The 23,993-nt window shown below is 48.5% G+C and overlaps 1 protein-coding gene across 1 annotated transcript in view; it reads left to right on the top strand.

Annotated features, from left to right (window-relative positions):
• Positions 1-3,482: 3,482 nt before the first annotated feature.
• The window catches only part of ACADVL (acyl-CoA dehydrogenase very long chain), a 35,102-nt gene continuing 14,591 nt past the window's right edge, over positions 3,483-23,993 (top strand). The window contains exons 1-13 of the mRNA XM_060281921.2: positions 3,483-3,641; positions 4,480-4,558; positions 7,766-7,840; positions 10,919-10,991; positions 13,308-13,372; positions 14,131-14,265; positions 14,614-14,758; positions 15,625-15,754; positions 17,622-17,747; positions 18,847-19,045; positions 21,153-21,257; positions 22,034-22,120; positions 22,330-22,392. Coding sequence (XP_060137904.1) covers positions 3,577-3,641; positions 4,480-4,558; positions 7,766-7,840; positions 10,919-10,991; positions 13,308-13,372; positions 14,131-14,265; positions 14,614-14,758; positions 15,625-15,754; positions 17,622-17,747; positions 18,847-19,045; positions 21,153-21,257; positions 22,034-22,120; positions 22,330-22,392 — 1,347 coding nt within the window. The 5' untranslated portion in view covers positions 3,483-3,576. The remainder of the gene's footprint in view (positions 3,642-4,479; positions 4,559-7,765; positions 7,841-10,918; positions 10,992-13,307; positions 13,373-14,130; positions 14,266-14,613; positions 14,759-15,624; positions 15,755-17,621; positions 17,748-18,846; positions 19,046-21,152; positions 21,258-22,033; positions 22,121-22,329; positions 22,393-23,993) is intronic.

Genomic DNA, 23,993 nt, shown 5'->3' on the forward strand with positions numbered 1-23,993 from the left:
ACATTCTACTCCTGTAAAAACACGCTGATTCCCGGACCGTCCATGGGCCAGATTTAGAAGGAGATTGGGCCAGATCCGGCCCCTGGGCCTTAGGTTGCCTCCCCATGCTCAAGGTCAAAACTGGAGAGTCAGCAGTTGGCCCACCTTACAAAGGAAAAAAAGTAAAGTTTGGGGGTGGGGAGTCCAGGGTGGCTATGGATTAAATTTACGCTACATGGGAATGGGTTTTTTTCCTTTCTCCTGCTGACTGGTAAGTAACAACCTCCCAACATTCGTGCTGCAGAATAGGTAGGTCATTTCCTTCACACTCCAGTCATTTCCTACCAAATTCTGCATGCAAATAGCGCAGAAGCCTTTCCCCAAATCAAGAATGCTTTGCCCTCCTTAAATAGATTCGAAGCAAGGTTGGCGGCAGGGAGTGGGAGAAGATACTTTCTAACAGCACAAGGCAAGGTGAATAATGGAACAATTTCAAATGGCATCTGGCAGCAGAACGGAGGACCACCTTCGGAGCTGCTACAGATCTAGAGAAAAGCCAATTGTCCCAAGACGTGAGGGCCGGGGGGGGGGGGTCATAAGGATTTTGCCTCCCCCTCCATTTGTCCCACAAGATAAACTTGCCTTGCGGTTAAATTGGAAGACTCACGTAAGGCATCAAATGCAGAATCTGGCCCTACAGGTATCGCTAGACTACAATTCCCATCACCCCTGGCTATTGGGACATGTCAGTTGGAGCTGATGTGAACTGGTGCCCTCCCAACGGCTGCCTGGAAGAAGCAGGCCACCCCTTGCCGGTTGATAGGTGGTGGGCACTCTGCACGGGCTCAGCAGCACCATGGTTTACGGCTGCATCCGGCCAAGACAAACCAGGATCTGAGCCAGGAAGAGGGGGCATGCCAAGTGAAGCGAGAATGCCCTTGTTTAAATTCTGCCACTTCTTCCCTGCACCCCACCCCACCCCATATCGTAGAATTTAAACTTACTTGGTCCAGATCTAATTTTTTTGCCGGAAGAATCCACCGCTTACAGGCTGTAGGCACGGAGCTTCGCTTCGTGGAGGCAACGATGGCGCCACTCCGCTGGCTCTCGGGGACTAACGAGCTCCCCGGGCAGCGGAGGAGTCGCCTTTGGAGCTCTGCCGGGCTATTTCGCCCCCGGGACGCTCTAACCCGGGGTTCTTATGGGGATCCACGTGGCTCCCGCGGAATTCCCCCCCCCCCTCCGCGATGTCAGAAACCTCGGAGCTCGAGGTTTCTGCGCCTCTCCACCAGCGCGGTAGACCGGAAGTCCACTTCTTCCCTGCAACCCCCCCCCCCATGCCTTGGGACCCCAACATTATTCCTCAGACTGGGATGTGGACCTCACTTTCTGTGGCCTAGAAACCCCTTGAGCCCTAATCCCCTTGCTTGGTTGTTGCGGAGGGCGGAAACCAGACAGCCTGCCAGGAAGACCCCTGTGCCCCTCTGCACGTGGGCAGATGCACCCCTGGCTATAGCTGACCCCCTTCTTTCTATGGGACCCTGTATGTAAGTGGCCTCCATGGTTCTTTCTACGCATATGGGACCAGCACGGGTAGCCGGGCCTGGTGAACTTTTAATTCCTTACCCCTATGGTTCTGATTCGTGGATTCCCACTTAATTTTATTTTGATTTTAAATGTGATTCGAATTGTATTTTAAACTAATTGTTTGATTTTGTGTTTTTAATGTATTATATATTTGGTGTTTCCTGCCAACCTAGCAGTTTGAAAGCACATCAAGTGCAAGTAGATAAATAGGTACTGCTCCGGCGGGAAGGTAAACGGCGTTTCCGTGCGCTGCTCTGGTTTGCCAGAAGCAGCTTAGTCATGCTAACTGCGGACAAACACCGTCTCCCTCGGCCAGTAAAGCGAGATGAGCGCCGCAACCCCAGAGTCATCCTTGACTGGACCTAATGGTCAGGGGTCCCTTTACCTTTATATTTGGTGTTAGCTGCCCTGAGCCTGGTCTCAGCCGGGGAGGGCGGGGTATAAATAAAATTTATTATCATTATTATTTAATTAACCAGCATGGCACATTGGTTAGTGTGTCGGACTAGGACCTTGAAGACCAGGTTTCAAATCCTGATGCTTGACCATCGGCCAGTCGCCGCTTGTCTCAGCCTAACCTACCTCGCAGGGTTGTTGTGGGGAGTAAAATTAGTGGGGCGGAGAACCATGCATGCCACCTTGATCTCCCTGAAAGAGAAAAGGTGGAGTATTAATAGAATAAAGCAGTGCTTTTTTCTGCAGGGGTACGCATACCCTTAAACATTTTGTGAATCTAAGTCTGGCCTCATTGAGAGGCAGTATTTCAAAAGAGTACGGTAGGAAAATGAGACATTTTGGGGGGGGGTAGCACTGCAGCAAAGTAATAAATGCACAGTCCTAGATTAGCAGGGGGAAGAAATGCACTTTGCATATAGAATCATACGAGTTGGAAGAGACCACAAGGGTCATCCAGTCCAACCCCCTGCCAAGCAGGAAACACCATCAAAGCATTCTTGACATATGGCTGTCAAGCCTCTGCTTAAAGACCTCCAAAGAAGGAGACTCCACCACACTCCTTGGCAGCAAATTCCACTGCCGAACAGCTCTTTCTGTCAGGAAGTTCTTCCTAATGTTTAGGTGGAATCTTCTTTCTTGTACAGTGGTACCTCAGTTTACGGACACAATTGGTTCCGGAAATCTGTTCATAAACTGAAGCATTAATAAAGTGAAGCGAACTTTCCCATTGAAAGTAATGGTAAGTGGATTAATCTGTTCCAGACAGTCCGTGGAGTACTTAAACTGAAGCGTTCATAAACTAAAGCGAACTTTCCCATTGAAAGTAATGGAAAGTGAATTAATCCGTTCCAGATGGGTCCGCAGCGTTCGTAAACTGAAAATTCGTAAACCGAGGTGTTCGTAAACCGAGGTTCCACTGTAGTTTGAATCCATTGCTCCGTGTCCGCTTCTCTGGAGCAGCAGAAAACAACCTTTCTCCCTCCTCTATATGACATCCTTTTATATATTTGAACATGGCTATCATATCACCCCTTAACCTTCTCTTCTCCAGGCTAAACATACCCAGCTCCCTTCCTCATAAGGCATCGTTTCCAGGCCTTTGACCATTTTGGTTGCCCTCTTCTGGACACGTTCCAGCTTGTCAGTATCCTTCTTGAACTGTGGTGCCCAGAACTGGACACAGTACTCCAGGTGAGGTCTGACCAGAGCAGAATACAGTGGTACTATTACTTCCCTTGCTATACTCCATTTATGCTCAGGGGCAGGGCAGGCCAACTCTCCAAAACCCTCCAACCAAAACAGGCTTTCTTCCTCTGCTGGGCTGCAAAAGAAAGCCACGTCTCCATGGGGGGGAAGTAAACTACAACTCCCAGCATGCCCCGGGGCCACGGGTGGGGCAGGAAGTAATTAGCCCTATTCCCAACACAGACAAACATATTTGAGCTGATGACCTTGCATAAGGGGTGGAAAGGAGCAAGAGGGAGAAACAGACAAACAGGAACTTGCAAGCTCCTCCAAGACATAGGAAGTCAGGCCCCATAGACAGCCCCAGCCATGCAGACTTTCAGGCTGCCCCCCAAGCTCTGCTGGAGCCTCCTGCGGCTGAGCAGCCCCCCAGGGTGAGTCTGCCCCATGGTCCGGAGAGGGGGCAGGAAAAGTTAACTTTTGGTGGGCGTGGGGTGGTAGGTTTTTTTTGGAGGGGGATCTGAGTGTGGGGTGCTTTGGAAGGGGTGGGGGGCTGGTGGGAAAGGGGTTTAGGGGTGCAGAAGGTGATGCGGTTCCAAGACCCTCCCCATAAGTGGTTCCTTATGGGGGGACGGGACGGTGGGGTTACCTGTTTTGGAGGGGGGGCGATAGGAGGTAGCAGTGCTTTTTCCCTTAAAAAAATATGTTTAGGGATACTCTCATTTTGACTCCAGAAAGTCACATTTTTATAGTTCAAATCGGGGGAAATAAGTACAGTAAATGGACCATAGTACAAAGATTCACAAAATGTTTAGGAGTATGCGTACACCCCAGGGGAAAAAAAGCACTGGGAGGCATTGATTTCGCTCAGCAGTTTAGTGGAAGGGATTAAACAGAAGAGTCTTAACTGGACTTTGAACAAACGTATAATTATTCGTTGGCGCTTCGAACTTTTCTGCGTTATTACCTTCCTAAGTGGGTCCCTGCGGGCTGCTCTTCTGAATAATTCTTTCTATAGGGTGGTGGGGTGGGGGGCACTGAGGATGGGTTTAAGGAAACCAGGGGGTGGCGGCCCTAAAAACAAAATTGGGGACCCCTGCCCCACACCCACAAAAAGCCTTTTGAAACCTCACAGTTTCTAAAAAAATAAAACTATAAATATTTACAACCACAGCCACTTTACCTGTCCAGGTAGTTCTTGAGTCATTTAACCAAACCACCCTCTCCTCCTTTTGACTCCTGAATTACCCCTCGCTTTTCCCCCCTTCCCAGGTCTGGTGGGCTCCCAGCTTTGACGTACCCCCCTCCCCACCCAAATGGAAGGAGACTCTATGCTACGCAGACTGCAGAGGTATTTTGGGGGTGCTGGGGGGAGGAGCAGGGCCTATTTCTAGTTACACCTCTTTATATTAATGGGGGCTTCAGTGGGAATCCCCGATTCTGGTGGATTGGGTCCAGGAGCTTTTGCAGTTTGATGGCTGTGCAAAGGATTTTTATTTTTTTTTAATGGGGAGGTTAAGAAAGGTAAGGATTTCTGGGTTGTGTGGCGAAGGGACGATTGTTGATTTGGGTGCTGGCAAAACAGGTCTGTGAACCTTTTAGCCTTTCCTCTATCATTACCTGGAACACGTGGCTTCCTAATTTGAGGAATGCCTATTGCGCACTCATTCATCTCATTTATGCTTGCAACACCCTTTGCTGGGCCTGACGCTTTCTGGGGGGGAGAGAGTCAGGTTAGCTTGCCTTCCTCATCTTCATGAGGACTAGGAGCATGGTGGGTTTAAGAACCAAAAGCAGCTTTTGGAAAACCAGGCGGATTTTATCCTAGCCAGCTCTGTTACACTCATTGAGAACCCCAGCAGCTATCGGCCTCACTTATTCCTTTCACCTTCTCCACTCCACCCCGGAAAAAGAATACAGCGGTGCCTCGACTTACGAATTTAATCCGTTCCGAAGGCACCTTCGCAAGTCGAAAAATTCGTAAGTCGAAAAACGCCATTGGAAACACGCTTTCCCAAAAGAATGCATTGGAAACGGAAAAATTCGTAAGTCGAAGCAACCCCATCTAAAAATTCGTAAGTCGCAAAATCCCTATTTAAAACCGCCGGGGATTTTTTCCAGGTGTCGAGATATTCGTAAGCGTGCGGCCATTACCCCCATCCGCAAGTCGAAAAATTCGGTTGCCGAGTTGTTCGTAAGTCGAGGTACCACTGTATATATAAATTCTGAACCCCTAGTGCCACAAATCCTTTACAGGATCCCATGACAGTCGGGAGGCCAAAGTCCCCCCCCCCCCCCCCCGTTGAAGTGCTTTGAAGTCAGAGTGTGTCCTTAGGATGTGGTTGCTCTAAAAGGCAAGCCTTTCTCACCCAAATGCCTGGAATTGGCTGGAACAGGCATTTATTAACTGCCCACTCCGCTCCACCCCAGAGGCGGCTGCAGCCCCACCAAGGTGGAATCTAGCGACACATTTCCACAATCTCAAACCAGATGGATTTGTAACTTGTCATTTCCAGACATTATTTTGTCTCGTAAATACGCTGCTTGCTTGTAAAACAAAAAGCGGTTAACAAAAATGATAGAACAGTGAAATTATCACGAAAAAAACGGTTAAAAACAGCTGTTTAAAGCAACCGGATAACAATTAAGCATTCCACATACCTGGGTAGGCTTGCCTAAACAAAAATGGTTTTTTGGTCATTGCTTTTATTAGAAGATTTTCTTAGGTAGCAAAAGTACATACAGCATCTGTTCTCAAGTCATAGTGTCCTTCATACATTGAATGTGAGACATTAATGTTAATGGGTTTTGGAAAAAATAGAAGTGGGGAGAAAAAGGGGGGCAGAGAAAGTAAACTTTCATCTATCTATCTATCTATATCTATCTACAGTATCTATCTATCTATCTATCTGTAATTTGCCCTGAAAAGAGCACAAAAATGGTACCTGCCTGGCGTCAATAGGCAGGGAGTTCCAAAGTTTGGCTGCTGCTATGCTTAAAAGGAATAAGGAACCCAGGTGGCGCTGTGGGTTAAACCACAGAGCCTAGGGCTTGCTGATCAGAAGGTCAGCGGTTCGAATCCCTGCGACGGGGTGAGCTCCCGTTGCTTGGTCCCAGCTCCTGCCAACCTAGCAGTTCGAAAGCACGTCAAACTGCAAGTAGATAAATAGGCACCACTACAGCGGGAAGGTAAACGGCGTTTCCATGTGCTGTTTAGTCCTGCTGGCCACATGACCTGGAAGCTGTACGCCGGCTCCCTCGGCCAATAATGCGAGGTGAGCGCGCAACCCCAGAGTCGGTCATGACTGGACCTAATGGTCAGGGGTCCCTTTGCCTTTACCTTTTTGCTTAAAAGGCTGATTTCCTACAAATGTGGAGCAGGGATTGTGCGTCACCTGCAGCCGTGCTGGTTCTGCAAATGGAGGTATTATTCCACCCGGCATTTTCTAGGGGAAAGGTCAGGTTATGTAATCCCCGATTTGGGAAGTATGTAGGGGAAAGGTGAGCCGGCACATGGCTGGAGAAGGAGGATTGCTCATCCCAGCTGCGTTGGAATTCCTGGAACAAAGTGGCCAATGTCCTGGGATCCTGCCAGGATTTTCCTCTGCCGTCTCCTCCCCACTGCAGGGCTGATTTCAGGTCCGGCTCCAGTCTGAACCAGTAAGAGGGACTGTGCCGGGTTAGGCTGGAGGACCAGCACTCTGCCCCCAGCAGTGGGCAGGCTGAATTCTAGTAGCATAGAATTGGGAGGGACACCCAGTGGTCATCTAGCCCAACCCCCTGTAGTGCTTTAATCTCAGCTAAAGCATCCATGGCAGATAGCCTTTGAACCTCTGCTGAAAAACCTCCAAGGAAGGAGAGGCCACCTTCTTGCAAGGGGGTCCGTTCCACCGTCAAGCAGCTCTTGCTGTCAGAAAGTTCCTCCTGACCGGAACCTCCTTTCTGATCATTTCATTTCACTTTTCCTTTGTATACTGTACCGCCTTTCTATTTTACTATACCCAAGGCAGTTTACAATCTGAAGAAACAACAAAGAACAAAAAAAAAACATTAGGAAGAACTTCCTGACAGTAAGAGCTGTTCGGCAGTGGAATTTGCTGCCAAGGAGTGTGGTGGAGTCTCCTCCTTTGGAGGTCTTTGATGGTGTTTCCTGCTTGGCAGGGGGTTGGACTGGATGGCCCTTGTGGTCTCTTCCATCTCTATGATTCTATGATTCTAAGAATGCACACCTTATAACAATCTAATCCAATTTAAAAATGTGATAATAAAACATAACTTTAGAATAAGCAACTTATATCAAATAAAGTTGTTGTCGTTTAGTCGTGTCCGACTCTTCGTGACCCCATGGACCAGATGCATTTTGGTCTATGCTCAACCAAGAGTAATCATTGGGAAAATATTTCACCATCTAACTTTTAAAAACATCCCATTCTGCTTTGCTTCTTGGCCGAGGTCCTTCTGTTGACTGGTCAGCAGGTTGATAAGCCAACAAAGCTTTATATAACGCCACGCTACTCTAGCCTTTAACACCAAGTAACGTTTTTGTCGCTTTTTGCAGGCCGTGCTGGAGAAATCGAGTGCTAAATCAGACGCAGTTTCCCAAACGATATCGGAAAAGAAACCTCTAATTGCAGTAGGTGCTTTTTTCCATTTTTTGCCCGGGGACGACGACAGGGAATTGATGGTGGGGAAGATATTTGGCAGTTTGACTTCATTCCCCCCGCTGTGAATTTTGGGGAAAACAAAAGATTGGTGCTCAGGTGGTCTCCTGGTTCTCTGACCTGCCACCCCAGCCCCGTTTCGAGGGAAAATGCCGTTGTGAAAAATCAGAGTCGTATATTGCTGTGCAAACCCTCGACCTCCCCACTGACTTGAGCTTCCGGGATGTTATGGGGTATTCACAAACATTCGTTCCCTGTGCTCAGAGGGCGGTGGGGGAGAGGGCTGCCTGACCAAGGGCCCCCAAGTGTTTGGGGGCTTAACTGGTTAAAAGGCTGCCTTTTAAATTAAATGCCCTTTTAAATGTGCCGTGCGAGGGGGGTTATTGGGTTGTCTTTGTTCTTATTTCTAATATGTTTTTTTTAATATATATTGTTATTTTGTGTTGAGAACCGCCCTGAGATCTACAGGTGAAACTCGGAAAATTAGAATATCGTCGAAAAGTGCATTTATTTCAGTAACGCAACTTAAAAGGTGAAACCAACATTTGAATTAGATGCATGACATGCAAAGCAAGATATGACAAGCCTTTATCTGTTGTAATTGTAATTATTTGTCGTTAGGCAGGTCAATTATAAATGGAATGTAATTAATGAAATGTAATAGCGATGTTTATTTTTGGTTTTTTTTTTTGCATTATTGTAACTACAGTGGTACCTCGACTTACGAAGACGATCCGTTCCGCGGCCGTCTTCGGATGTCAAAGCGCCACTTCTGCGCATGCGCCGATTGCGTGCGCCGCTTCTGCGCATGCGCAGAACATGCGCACGGCGAAAAGACTTCCGGGGTTGTCAACTTCATAAGTCGAAACCTTCGGAAGTTGAATCGTTCGGATGTCGAGGTACCACTGTATTTGTTTTATTACTGTGGAATTTGCAAAAGAAAGCATTTGTAAAAATAAAAATAAAAAGTTGCATTACTGAAATAAATGCACTTTTTGACGATATTCTAATTTTCCGAGTTTCACCTCTATGGGCATAGGGCAGTATGCTAATTTAACATATGGTGATAATTCCGCTGCAACCCCCCACCCCCACCCCATTCACCTTTTCCTGGTCTCCGCCACTGTACACGGTTGGGCAGGTGGTATCGAAAGGCAAGAGGCCTTTTTTCATGTCCTGTCTTTGGAATACCTGAAGAATGTAAGGAATGCTGTGGCGGATCAGGCCAGAGGCCCACCCAGGTCGGCACCCTGTTCTCGCTGGGGCCACCCTGATGCACGTTATCAGAAACCCGCAAGCAGGATCCGAACACAAGACCCTCTCCCCTCCTGTGGTTTTCAGCGACTGGCGTCGAAAGTAAAGTCGCCTCCGATGGCGGAGGTGGAGCGTAGCCGTTTCCCAAAAATATAGCTAAATGCAAATTAACAAATATAATTAAATAGGATGATAAGGGTGTGAGCGCGACAGCCCTTGCAGCTAATTATAGGGCAGGTATAATTCCGAAACGTACGCGTGTGGGCGTTTCTGCACCGGCGAAAGTTAGCTGGTATTAATATCTCCCCTGCCTTTACTCTCCTTTGCAAAGAGAGACATGGTTTAATTTTATGTCGGTCTGCATGCAGCTGTCGGTTGTGAGCTGCCGCGGGAGCACCTGAACCGACATGGGATGTTTTGTGATGCAGAGTGAGACCCTCTGGTCCAGGCTGGCTGGCTGGCTGGTTCTCCAGGGTCTCTGACTGATGAGCAGGCTCCTTCCGAGCCCTTCACGGAGGTGGCAGGATTTGAACCCGAGACCTTATGCAGGCCATGCAGGTTCCTTTCCCACCGAGTTCCTAAGAATGTAAGGAAAATCTGCTGGATCAAGCCCATGGCCCAGCCAGCCCAGCATCCTGCGCTCACAGTGGCCAAACACGTGCAGGATCCTGGCACAAGAGCCCTCTCCCCTCCTCCTGTGGCTTCCAGCGCCCGAGATTATATATATATATATATATATATATATATATATATATATATATATATATATATATATACATACACACACACACATAATTTTTTATTAATTTTCCCTTAATAACATTCCAATTGGTAGCAGATCAAATTAAATCCTGCCACATCGTAATACAAACAATAATGTTATATACAGTATTCCAAATTAAATAATTTAATGGGACTTCCCATGTTCTGGCTGTCGGGAGAACGTTTCTTTCACTTGTTCCTGCGTTCTTCTCTGTTTTCTTCCAGTTTCGTAATTCCGATCTTAGCCCTTGTCTTATCATCGCAATCAGTGGTGTATGGCTTTCTATCATATTTAGCAAATCCATATGTCTATTAACCCGCAAGAGGCCTTTTTATTCCACGTTGTTACCCATTGGTTGATTTTCAGCTCCCCCTCCCCCCCCCAGGCCCTGGAGGAAGCTCGCAAAGATCAATGATTCACCCTCATTTTCACATTAATCCATGTAGAAAAGCAGATGTAGGTTTTGGTGTGAAATATTCCCCAATTGTATTCCATCGGTTGTCTTCAGCCCCCCACCTGCATCACAGCCTGTGCCATTTTCTCATCCCAGCGACCAATATTGAGAAGCATTGCTTCCTCCAGAGCCCTCCTGGCTACTTCTCCTCCCTGAGTTGGTCTAATCCAGGCATCCCCAAACTGCGGCCCTCTTTGGCCTACAACTCCCATGATCCCTAGCTAACAGGACCAGTGGTCGGGAAAGATGGGAATTGTAGTCCAAAACACCTGGAGGGCCGAAGTTTGGGGGTGCCTGGTCTAATCCATCTTTAAAGGCATCCATGTTGGCCGCCGTCCTTCCCTCCTGTGGCAGGGAGTTCCAGAGTTTAACCACACATTGTGTACCAAAGGGTTTCCTTTTTAATCTGTCCTGAATACCTCCAACATTCAGCTTCTAGTGCTGTGAGAGAGGGAGAAAAAGTTTTCCGCTTTCTCTGGGATATGCGTGGTTTTATTGAATTCTGTCATGATGAGACTCACTGAAATTTTCTCTAAAAAGCCCCGAATGTTACAACTCTTCCCCTTGTTCTCCATCCAGGAGTCAAAGTCATTTGCCGTTGGGATGTTCAAGGGCCAAATCAACACAGAGCAGGTCTTCCCGTATCCTTCAGGTAAACGCCAGGGGCTTGGAGAGGAGATGGGTTGGAGGCATACCTGCCAAGTTGCTGTCAGAGAAATAAGGGACCGGGCCGGAAATAGCAGACCGGAAGTAGCGCTGCCGCCATTTTGGAACTGGGCGGAGCATGCTCAGAAGTGACTTTTGATGCTGCTTTGCCCAGTTCCAAAATGGCCGCCACGCCAGAAGTTGCACTGCAGTCGCTTCTGAGCATGCTCCGCCCAGTTCCAAAATGGCCGCTGCGCCAGAATAAACCGGGGAAAACAAAAAAAAAACAGTTTTTTCAGCTAGGAACAGCTGGAAAAACGGGGATTTCCCGGGGAAAACGGGAGACTTGGCAGCTATGGTTGGAGGGCTTTTAATTATTTGATGTCTCACTGTGTTTTAGTTTGTTGGAAGCTGCCCAGAGTGGCTGGGGTAACCCGGTCAGATGGGCAGCATGTAAACAACAACAACAACAATACAGTGGTACCTCGACTTCCAAAGGTTTCAACTTACGAAGTCGGCAAACCTGGAAGTATTTTCGCCGCGCGTGCGTTCTGCGCATGCGCAAAGCGCAAAATGGACTCTTCGACATCCGAAGGTTTCGACTTACGAAGAGCGCCGCAGAACGGATCGCCTTTGTAAGTCGAGGTACCACTGTAATCCAGAGTATTGGGAAATGATCCATAATGAATTGGGGAAAATATTTAAAAGTACTTTCCGAACAAACCCAGAGTCCTTTCTGTTGGGGATAATTCAGACTGAAATTCCCAGGTGTCAAAAAAGGTTATTTATGTATGCCACTACTGTGGCCCGTGTTTTGTTAGCCCCCAAATGGAAAATAAGCGAGGTCCCAACTAAAGGAGAATGGCAACTTAAGTTGACAGAATATGCCCAGCTTGCAGACGTAACATATAGAATGAGAGAACAAGAAGAAGATACGTTTAAAGAAGATTGGAGAACGTTTATTGACTATATGGGAAATAATTGTGTACAGCTGAAAAGGCGGGCAGCATTAAGATAAATTCAGCAGTGTAAACAAGTTTTGATGGGTGCAATAATGGAATACTAAATGGTGTAGTTTTTGTAAAATATGCAGGGATTTGTGATGTGTAAAATGAACCATGGATAAAGACGAAGGGAAATTGTTGATCTCTTTTGGATGTAAAATAGGTATTTTAAATAGTAAAACAGAAAACTTAATAAAATTATATACAGAAGGAAAGGAAATGCAAATACAGTAATAATAACAATTCGTACACCTGCCAGAAACCCAGCCCAAGACCCCCTTCATTTTGAGTCCTGGGTCTGCCTCATTTCCTGTACTTTCCTCCTGAGGACTAGATACTTCAATCAGGAGCCCATTTTTGACCTGGTCCGGGCACCCCCAACCTTCGACCCTCCAGATGTTTTGGACTACAATTCCCATCATCCCTGACCACTGGTCCTGTTAGCTAGGGATGATGGGAGTTGTAGGCCAAAACACCTGGAAGGCTGCAAGTTGGGGGTACCTGACCTAGTCCTAGAGACCATGGGTAGGCAAACTTAGGCCTGGGGGCCGAATCTGGCCCAATCGCCTTCTAAATCTGGCCCATGCATGGTCTGGGAACCAGCATGTTTTTACATGAGTAGAATGTGTCCTTTTATTTCTAAATGGATCTCTGGGTTATTTGTGGGGCATAGGAATTCGTTCATTTTTTTTTCTTTCCAAAATATAGTCCGGCCTGCCACATGGTCTGAAGGACAGTGGACCGCCCCCCCGCTGAAAATGTTTACTGACCCCCCTGTCCTAGACGAACAAATTACTTAATCTCGCTTCCTTCTTCCGTAAAGGGCAAGGCAGAGGGATGTCTGTGGGTTTGTGTTTTAAGTGTAAGAACGTTAGCTGAGGATAAAGAGGTAAAAGGGCCCCTGACCATCAGGTCCAGTCGTGTCCGATTCTGGGGTTGCGGCGCTCATCTCGCTCTATAGGCCGAGGGAGCCGGCGTTTGTCCGCAGACTGCTTCCGGGTCATGTGGCCACCATGACAAAGCTGCTTCTGGCGAACCAGAGCAGCGCACGCAAACGCCGTTTACCTTCCCGCCGGAGCGGTCCCTATTTATCTACTTGCACTTTTGATGTGCTTTCGAACTGCTAGGTGGGCAGGAGCTGGGACCGAGCAACGGGAGCTCACCCTGTTGCGGGGATTCGAACCGCCGACCTTCTGATCAGCAAGCCCTAGACTCTGTGGTTTAACCCACAGCGCCACCTGGGTCCCTAGCTGAGGATAGGAAAGTCCAACTCTAGGTGTGCCGGGCTAAGAGCTGATGTTTTCCTTCTCTTATTGCAGTTCTAAATGAAGACCAAGCCCAGACACTAAGAGAGCTGGTGGGCCCCGTCTCTCGCTTCTTTGAGGTGAGGACTCCCAGAATGGTGTCTGTCTTCATCATCATCATCATCATCATCATCATCATCATCATCATCATCTATTAGGGCAGGGCCAGAATTATGTGGGTGGGAATTGCGGAGAAATGGCAGGTTTTGGCTGAACCTTGGGGGGGACACATTGCCAACAGCGAAGGGAAACACAGAATGGGTTTAAATCATGGCTAGGCAAACTAAGGCCCGGGGGCCGGATCCGGCCCAATCGCCTTCTAAATCCGGCCCGTGGATGCTCCGGGAATCAGCGTGTTTTTGCATGAGTAGAATGTGTGCTTTTATTTAAAATGCATCTCTGGGTTATTTGTGGGGCATCGGAATTCGTTCATTTTTTTTTTTCAAAATATAGTCCGGTCCCCCACAAGGTCTGAGGGACAGTGGACCGGCCCCCTGCTGAAAAAGTTTGCTGACCCCTGATTTAAATCATGGGTAGGCAACCTAAAGCCCAGGGGCCGGATCCAGCTCAATCGCCTTCTAAATCCAGCCCGTGGATGGTCCGGGAATCAGCGTGTTTTTGCATGAGTAGAATGTGTGCTTTTATTTAAAATGCATCTCTGGGTTATTTGTGGGGCATAGGAATTAGTTCATTTTCCTCCACCCCCCCAAAAAAATATAGTCCGGCCCCCCATAAGGTCTGAGGGACAGTGGACTGCCCCCCTGCTGAAAAAGTTTGCTGACCCCCTAGTTTAAATAGACACTTTCCCCATCATTTTGACTCTCCCTCCCTCCACCAGGAGGTGAACGACCCGGCCAAAAACGATGCGCTGGAGAAAGTGGAGGACAAGACCATGGAAGGCCTCAAGGAGCTCGGAGCTTTTGGCATGCAAATCCCTGTCGACCTCGGAGGGCTGGGGCTCAGCAACACCCAGGTGAGGCTCGAGGGCTGGCACCCCCCTCATCCTTCCCCCAACGCTGCCAGACTCGGAGGGAAGCCTGGGAAGGAAACGGCCTAAAGGTTTGCGAGCTTAGAGGAATTCCCTGCTGCTCTGTGCAGCCATTGGTCGAGTTGCTGTGATGTCATGGCATGTTCGCAGACATTGTCCTTTCAGGGATGGGGGCGGCTTTCCTGCTTTGAGGAAGGCTGAGCTTTCTCGCCGCCGAGAAAAATGTGCTCTGCCCATGCTCAGAGACTAGAGAGAGAGAGAGAGAGAGCTTTGAATGCTTCACGGCCGACGACCCCAGCCACAATTCCTCCTTTTTCTCTCTTCCCACCGCAGTATGCGCGAATGGTGGAGGTCGTCGGCATGCACGACCTGGGGGTGGGCATCACCTTGGGGGCCCACCAGTCGATTGGGTTTAAAGGCATCCTCCTCTATGGCACCAAGGAGCAGAAGGAAAAGTACCTCCCCAAACTGGCAACAGGTAAGGGGGCGTGGCCTTGGTGGGGGGGGGAGCTGAAGAGCAGAGACATCATAACCCGTGGCAGGCGATGGGGAGGAGAGGGGCAGAATAAGGGGCTGAGGAAGGAAGTGGAGGGAGGGAGGTGCACCCTGCAACACGGTCCCTCCTGCTGCATGAATCCCCGCTTCAAAGGTTCCTCGCTTCACAAGTTCCCCCTTTTGCCGCCCAACATTCCTGCGGGGCCATTCACCTGCCTAAATTCCCTTTTGTCATGGTGTATGCATGTTTTTTTTGTGTGTGTGCACAAGGATGGGTTGTCTTATTATTTTTTGAAATAGTTTTTATTTGATTAAAAAAATAATAAACTTGCAACAAAATCCATTGAAAATCCATATAGCGAGATCTCTCTGAATCTCATGACTGCCTCCCCTCCCCTTCCCTCCATGGGTCCTAGTGTCAATATCAGCCCGTTACCCACATTTTTTTATCCATCTAAATTGTCCATAGTCTTTGTTACCTTGCAAGGGAGATTAAAATCCTGCTAGCGTTTTCATCTGCTTTCAATGGTTTCCTAAATAAATTATATATATTTTCTCCCTGTTCTTTTTTTAAAAGTTCTTGTCGTCTTGCTTCCTGAGCTTTCCAGTTAATTTTGCCATTTCGGCAGAGTCCATCAACTTGGTTTGCCGTTCTTCCCCGGTCGGGGTTTTTTCTTCTTTCCATCCGGATTGTGTTATCTGGATCACGAGGGTTGAGGGATGCTTATATCGCATAAAACTTGGAAGCCGCCTCAGACCTTGTAGGCAAAGGTGGCTGTGCGTATTTTGGGTGCCTCTGTCTTCCCATGACGACCTTCTTTTTAAATAAAATAAAATAAAACCCTCCAGGTGAGACCATTGCTGCGTACTGCCTGACGGAGCCCACAAGCGGCTCGGACGCGGCTTCCATCCGATCCACGGCTGAGCTCAGCCCCTGCGGCACTTACTACACTCTCAATGGGAGCAAGATTTGGATCAGGTGAGTTGGGGGCCAGCCTGGGTGGGTAGGTAGAGGAGGAGGAGGCACAGATTGGGGCAAGGGGGGGGGAGTGTTTGCCACCCACCTTGGAGCAGAGATTTCACAAAAAGAGCCTTGAACCTGTAACATTTCTCAAAAGAAAACACCCCCTTCCTCAGTTACAGGTAGGTAGCCGCGTTGGTCTGAGTCGAAGCAAAATAAAAAAATTCCTTCAGTAGCACCTTAAAGACCAACTAAGTTTTTATTTTGGTATGAGCTTTCGTGTGCATGCAGTGTGCATGAAGTTTCTGAAGAAGTGTGCATGCACACGAAAGCTCATACCAAAATAAAAACTTAGTTGGTCTTTAAGGTGCTACTGAAGGAATTTTTTTATTTTACCCCCTTCCTCAGTATATTTTGGATAATTTTTATACTGCTGCTTTTGATCTAATAATAATAATAATAATATATATTATTATTATTATTATTATTATTATTTATTAGAACTTATATACCGCCCTATACCTGGAGGTCTCAGGGTGGTTCAAATAAAAAGATCACAGTATGAAAAATAAAAATAAAAACAATAACCCAATAATACACCCCCCCGAAAGAGCCACATTTTAAAAGGGTATGGGATGTTGATCAGGTCAACCAAAGGCGTGGTTAAAAAGGAATGTGTGTGTGTGTGTGTGTGTGAGAGAGAGAGAGAGAGAGAGAGAGAGAAAAAGACTGATATTTACTGACTTGTATTAATTATTTTTGGATTATCCCCCCCCCCCCGGGTTTGCTTCCTTTGTATGCTGCTGTGTTTGATATTCCAGTGTCCCCCCCTTGCAACCCGTGTTGTTGTGAGCCTCTTTGAGTTCAACGTGTGTTGTTGCAAAAGCATGGAATGCAGCTATCAAATCAAAATGAAATATGTCCCCCCTCCCCAAAAATAAAAAAATATAAATGTCAAGATGTAATAATAATAATAATAATAATAATAATTTATTTATACCCCGCCCATCTGGCTGGGTTTCCCCAGCCACTCTGGGCGGCTTCCAACTGAATATTAAAACAGTACAGCATTAAACATTAAAAACTTCCCTAAACAGGGCCACCTTCAGTTGTCTTCTAAAAGTAAAATAGTTACTTATTGCCTTGACATCTGCTGGGAGGGCGTTCCACAGGGCGGGTGCCACTACCGAGAAGGCCCTCTGTCTGGTTCCCTGTAACCTCACTTCTCGCAATGAGGGAACCGCCAGAAGGCCCTCGGTGCTGTAAAAGACCACCATAAGTTAAAAGCTGCCAAACTGCTTGTGTTTTTTAGTTTAGGACAGGCATGGCCAAACTTGGACCTCCATCTGTTTTGGGACTGCAACTCCCATCATCCCTAGCTAACAGGACCAGTGGTCAGGGATGATGGGAGTTGTAGTCCCAAAACAGCTGGAGGGCCGAGTTTGGCCATGCCTGGTTTAGGAGGTTTAAAATTGTATCTAAGGCAGGCATCCCCAAACTGCGGCCCTCCAGATGTTTCGGCCTACAACTCCCATGTTCCCTAGCTAACAAGACCAATGGTCAGGGATGATGGGAATTGTAGCCCAAAACATCTGGAGGGCCGAAGTTTGGGGATGCCTGATCTAAGGAATCTTTTTTTTAAAAAAAAAGTCCTGGTGACAAAAAGAATGATAAGGAAGGTGTCAGGTGGGACTTCCTGGGGAGAGTATTCCAAAATGGGAGGGCGACCGCCAAAGGGTCTCTCTCCCCCACTCCCATCCCAGATGGAGTGGGCACCTGTGAATATATTAATACAGACCTTCATATGTGAGATTGGAGGCTTGCCTGTGGTCCTGCAGTTACAAGCGCCAACGCCTCCGAATCCTGACTGGCAAATCTCTTGCAGCAACGGTGGCCTTGCAGATATCTTTACCGTTTTCGCGAAAACGCCGATAAAGGACGAGGCGACTGGGGAAGTGAAGGACAAGATAACGGCCTTCATAGTGGAGCGAGCCTTTGGGGGTGTCACACGGTGAGTTAGTAAGCGACCTCATTCCAGCTCAGGCTTATTCCTTCACCCAGGCCAGGATTGCCTGCTCTGGCTGGCAGCAGCTCTCCGGAATCTCAGGTGCACTCAGGAGGAGAGATTTCCTGGCTCTGCTCACTGGAGGTTGAACTTGGGAGCTTCTGCGTTTAAAAAACGGGGAATTTACAAGAATGCCTGCAAATGATACGTATTGGAGCCTCAGCTTCACGATCTGTCCTTCCAGGGAGCACTCAGGGCTGATTTCCTTAAGAATGGATAGGTTTGATCTTCTTGCAGTCCATGGGACTCTCAAGAGTCTCCTCCAGCACCATAATTCAAAAGCATCCATTCTTTGGCGATCAGCCTTCTTTATGGTCCAGCTCTCACTTCCATACATCACTACTGGGAAAACTATACAGTAGCGTCAACTATACGGACCTTTGTCGGCAAGGTGATGTCTCTGCTTTTTAAGATGCTGTCTAGGTTTGTCATTGCTTTTCATCCAAGAAGCAGGCGTCTTTTAATTTCGTGACCATCTGCAGTGATCATGGAACCCAAGAAAGTAAAATCTCTCATTGCCTCTATTTCTTCCCCTTTTATTTGCCAGGAGGTGATGGGACCAGTGGCACGATCTTAGTTTTGTTTTGTTTTTTGATGTTTTGAGCTTCAGACCATATTTTGCGCTCTCCTCTTTCACCTTCATCAAAAGGTTCTTTAATTCTTCCTCACTTTCTGCCATCAAGGTTGTGCCATCTGCATATCTGAGGTTGTTGATATTTCCCCCGGCAATCTTAATTCTGGCTAGAGATTCATCCAGTCCAGCCTTTCGCATTATGAATTCTGCACATAAATTAAATAAGCAGGGAGAGAATATACAGCCTTGTCGTACTCCTTTCCCAATTTTTTCCATGTCCTAATTTTTTTTAAGTTTAAAATTGGGGGTCGTCTTATACATGGATAGTGCATAGGGGGGGACTGACAATTCCCCCCCCAAAAAAGCTCAACAACTCTGGGCAATCATCCCCCATTTTATTAATTTGGATTCCCCAAAAATAGGGGTTGTCTTATACACAGAAAAATATGGTATTTATCTCACCCCCTCCAGCGGACCCCCGGAGAAGAAGATGGGCATCAAGGCGTCAAACACTGCCGAGGTCCACTTTGACGGGTGCCGTGTCCCTGTCGAGAATGTCATAGGGGCCCCTGGCTCTGGGTTCAAGGTGGCCATGAATATCCTGAACAACGGGCGTTTTGGCATGGCCGCCGCCACGGCCGGCACCATGCGGGGGCTGATCAGCAAAGCGGTGAGTGAAGTCTCATAGTTTCTTTGGTTTGTTGAGTTGGAGGGGGACGCCCGCCCCCCGCCCCCAATTTTTTAAATGCTTGATGTTTTAGCATGTTCTTATATCTGCTGGAAGCCACTCAGAGTGGCTGGGGAAAGCCGGTCCGATGGACAGGGTTATTTGCATCCGTCTGTCTTGAAAGACAATGGAGTGCACCTCTGGGGGTGAAGTCGGCACCAAAGTGACCTCCTGGAGGTGCAAGCCTGGGAAGTGTGTAGGGGGGGGGTCCTGGGCTGCCCAGACGACAAACCCCCCCCACCTTGGCCTTGCTGATGTGGTCCAAAGGAAAGCAGAGCAAGACATTTCGCTGGAAGGAGGCCTACAAGGCGCCATCCAGCCGCCTTAGGGACTCCACTACGGATTAATAAAATCATCTTCACCATCTAGTCTAGCGGTTCTCAGTCTTGTTTCTCTGGGCCACGCTTTCAGAATAAAAATTAGCTTGTGCCACGCTGATTTATTTTATTGAAGAGAAATACATTGGCAAACTAAGAGAAACAGCTCCTAGCAGTGTTTGATTCTACCGGTCAGTCGTGAAGGTTCTATTGGTCGACCAAAGTCTGGCACCTCCCACCCCCAAAAAATCTCAACAACTCTTGGCAATGACAACGGGTAGATCACTGCCAGTTTTTTCATACTGGGAGTAGATCGCAGCTTCTGGGGAGTTGGACGTGCATGATTTATTATTATTATTATTTATTATTTATACCCCGCCCATCTGGCTGGGTTTTCCCGGCCACCCTGGGCGGCTTCCAACAAATACCAAAATACATTAAAATATCACAGATTAAAAACTTCCCTAAACAGGGCTGCCTTTAGGTATTTTCTAAATGTCAGGTAGTTGTTTATCTCCTTGACCTCCGATGGAAGGGTGTTCCACAGGGCGGGCGCCACTACCGAGAAGGCCCTCTGCCTGGTTCCCTGTAGCTTTGCTTCTCGCAGTGAGGGAACCGCCAGAAGGCCCTCGGTGCTGGACCTCAGTGTCCAGGCTGAACAATGGGGGTGGAGATGCTCCTTCAGGTATACTGGACCAAGGCCATTTAGGGCTTTCAAGGTCAGCAGCAACACTTTGAATTGTGCTTGGAAACGTACTGGGAGCCAATGTAGGTCTCTTAGGACCGGTGTTATGTGGTCTCGGCAGCCGCTCCCAGTCACCAGTCTAGCTGCCACATTCTGGATTAATTGCAGTTTCCGGGTCACCTTCAAAGGTAGCCCCACGTAGAGCACATTGCAGTAGTCCAAGCGGGAGATAACCAGAGCATGCACCACTCTGGTGAGACAGTCTGCGGGCAGGTAGGGTCTTAGCCTGCGTACCAGATGGAGCTGATAAACAGCTTCCCTGGACACAGAATTGAGCTGCGCCTCCATGGACAGCTTTGAGTCCAAAATGACTCCCAGGCTGCGCACCTGGTCCTTCAGGGGCACAGTTACCCCATTCAGGACCAGGGAGTCCCCCACACCCGCCCGCCCCCTGTCCCCCCAAAACAGTACTTCTGTCTTGTCAGGATTCAACCTCAATCTGTTAGCTGCCATCCACCCTCCATTTATAACATAAAACACAATTACTTCATGATACGATCATGGGACACCCAGAAAATAGAAGACAGTGCAGCTACAGAAGACCATGTGTCATTTGCAAAATATAATGATCAATGAGCCTCTTGCTTGCATACCTTAAGCATGTATACAAACTCGGTGAGTTTGATTGTCCTTGAAGCTTCCTGCCACGCCAGTTTTGGATACCATACTCTTTGAGAGCCACAGAGCTAGTCCAACCAGCTAAAGAATTCCCTGGCAGATGGCTGCCCAGTCCCTGCTTAAAAATCATATAGAATTGTAGAGTTGGGATGGGTTCTGAGGGTCATCTAGTCCAACCCCCTTCAGCATGTTCCCAGGAGTTCTGGCTTGTGATCTCTGTGGCTCTTGCCTCGGGGTCCAAAGCTGTGGCGTCCCTTGTTGTATAATTCCACCCCCCCCCTTTTTAATGTTTTGCCTGCTCTCATTTTTCCACCCCAAGCCTCACAGTCTGTTTCTTTGCGCGCACCCCAATTCCCTTTTATCCAAAAAGGTGAACCACGCTGCAAACAGGACCCAGTTTGGAGACAAAATCCACAACTTCGAGGGCATTCAGGAGAAACTGGCTCGCATGGCAGTTCTACAATACGTGACAGAGGTGAGGGCAAAGGCGAAAGAGAGCTGGCGCATGGGGTTGGGACAGCGACGCGCAAACTGCTGTGGGGTGCAGGGAAAGCGCAGCGCTCAGCACCAAAGCCCCCCCCCAACTGCAGCCTGTCCTGGCCTGCCACCTTTCCCCAGCCTGGTAATGCTCCTTTAAATCTTTGCTTCATAAGGACTAGGAACTTGAGAAGCATGTCAGGAAGATCCCCGCAGCAGGATCAGGCCAAAGCCCATCTAGCCCAGCTTCCTGTTCTCACAGTGGCCAACCCGCCGGGGGGGGGGAGGGGGGCCATGGGTGCAACCGCGCTCCCCAAAGGGTTCTAAAACTGAATGGTCAAATTAGCAGGAAGCACCCAGAAGCGCATCCTGTTACGTCGCAAACTTTTTCAAAACAGCGATGAAGCAGAGCACGGGTAGGCAAACTAAGGGACAGATCCGGCCCAATCGCCTTCTAAATCTGGCCCGCGGACGGTCCGGGAATCAGCGTGTTTTTATATGAGTAGAAATGTGTCCCTTTTCTTTAAAATACATCTCTGGGTTGTTTGTGGGGCCTCCCTGGTGTTTTTACATGAGTAGAAATGTGTCCTTTTCTTTAAAATGCATCTCTGGGTTATTTGTGGGGCATAGGAATCCGTTCATTATTTTAAAATATATATATAGTCCGGCCCCCCACAAGGTCTGAGGGACAGTGGACCTGGCCCCCTGCTGAAAAGGTTTGCTGACCCCTGAAGCAGAGTCTCACTCCCTTGGCTCTTTTCCTCTTCCCTGCAGTCCATGGCATACATGATCAGCGCGAATATGGACCAAGGGGCCACCGACTTCCAGATGGAGGCGGCCATCAGCAAAATCTTTGGCTCGGTGAGAAAGGGTCCTGGTGGGAAATGTAGACCTGCCCCCTTGTCTGTTGGTCACCTGTTTGGCTGCGTCCCTGTTTTAACGGGCAAAGTCCCCTTTGTTTTGACAATCTCCCTTGGCTGCCGCTGCTGCTGTTGGTGTTTCAGTGCGCCCATTTTACAGCCTGAGAAGACAGAGTCATTTCCCCCTCTTTCCCTTTTGTGTTAACCCAGGAGGCCGCTTGGACTGTTGCAGATGAGTGCATCCAGGTCATGGGCGGAATGGGCTTCATGAAGGTGAGTCGGCTGGGAGAAATCTCTTCCGCCACGCCGCCCCCTGTCCAAAACCACCAGTTTGTCATCCACAGTGTTCGTAGTTCCAGGTTTTCGTTCCCTTTTCCTTTCCAAAATGATTTCCCCCCCTTTTCTAAATAACGGCAAGCAAATACCTGAAAGATTGTTGTACCACCTATATGCCCATTTGACCACTTTGATCTGTGGAACTGGCACTGTTCCAGGTGCCAAATTATATCCATTCCTCATTCATAAAAAAATCATTCTTTTAGTGTGGCAGCACCTACGCGCAGGAACTCTCTGCCTGTTGACATCAGACTGGCTCCTTTCCCTGTACTCTTTTCATCGCCTGCTAAAAACATTGTTCTTTGGACAAGCCTGCCCAGACACGTAGAACGCTGGTGTGTGTTTTAATCTGCTTTCATTTTATTGCTGATTTAATCTTCTGAATGCTTTTAAGGAGTTGTTTTTACTGCTACTTTTTGTTTTATTCTCTTTGTGTACCGCTTTGAGGTTGTTGGTGTTTTTTTAAAAAAACAAACAATCGAGCATTTTTTAAATTTATGAAATAAAATTACAACAGACAGAATCATAGAGTTGGAAGAGACCACAAGGGCCATCCAGTCCAACCCCCTGCCAAGCAGGAAACACCATCAAAGCATTCTTGACATATGCCTGTCAAGCCTCTGCTTAAAGACCTCCAAAGAAGGAGACTCCACCACACTCCTTGGCAGCAAATTCCACTGCCGAACAGCTCTTACTGTCAGGAAGTTCTTCCTAATGTTTAGGTGGAATCTTCTTTCTTGTAGTTTGAATCCATTGCTCCGTGTCCGCTTCTCTGGAGCAGCAGAAAAATATAAAAAGAGAAGAAATGAAATATAAAAAGAGAAGAAATGAAAACACGGCTTTGTAATTTACGGAATTGATAAGAAATAAACAGTGGCATGTGAAGGAGAGAGAGGTTGGGTTGTAATTACAACTACAAATTATTTCGAAATGGAGACAAAAGATCACTCTAAGCCAGCGTTTCTCAACCGGTGTTCCGCGGCACAGTAGTGTGCCGCGAGACACCAGCTGGTGTGCCGCGACGTGCGGCGAGGAAAAGGGCGCTTTGCATTGCTGATGGACTTCCGGCGAGGCAAGATGGCGCGCGGCACGGCAGCGCGAAGCTCCTGAGAGCGACCAGCGTGCCCGTGCCGCCAGCCTAGCCTCCGGACCGCCGGAACCGCCGCCGCTGGTACGCGGGCGCCAAGTGAGCCTGGCGGATCGACCGGGGAGCCGCTGGAGGCCCCCCCGCGACCCCACCGGAGCGACACCGAAAGCGCCCGGCTGGAGGATCGACGGACCCCTGGGCTCCGCGGCAGCCGCGTGGGCGTCGGAATCGCCCGGCGGATCAAGCGGGGAGCCGCTAAAGCCCCCCAGCTAGCCCGCCTGCGGCCGGGAAGAGCTCCGAAGCCCGGGACCTCCCACCACGCGACGGCCCTGCCTCGTCGCCGCAGCCGTCGCCACCCCAGCCGCCCCAGGAGAAGAGGAAAAGGAGGGATGCCCCCCCCCTGGTGAGGGAAAAAGGGAAAGATAGGGAGGAGAGGGCCCCTCGCCACCCC

The sequence above is a fragment of the Zootoca vivipara genome, chromosome 12 (genome assembly GCF_965207765.1).
Source record: "Zootoca vivipara chromosome 12, rZooViv2.hap1.1, whole genome shotgun sequence".
In the NCBI taxonomy this organism is placed as follows: Eukaryota; Metazoa; Chordata; class Lepidosauria; order Squamata; family Lacertidae; genus Zootoca; species Zootoca vivipara.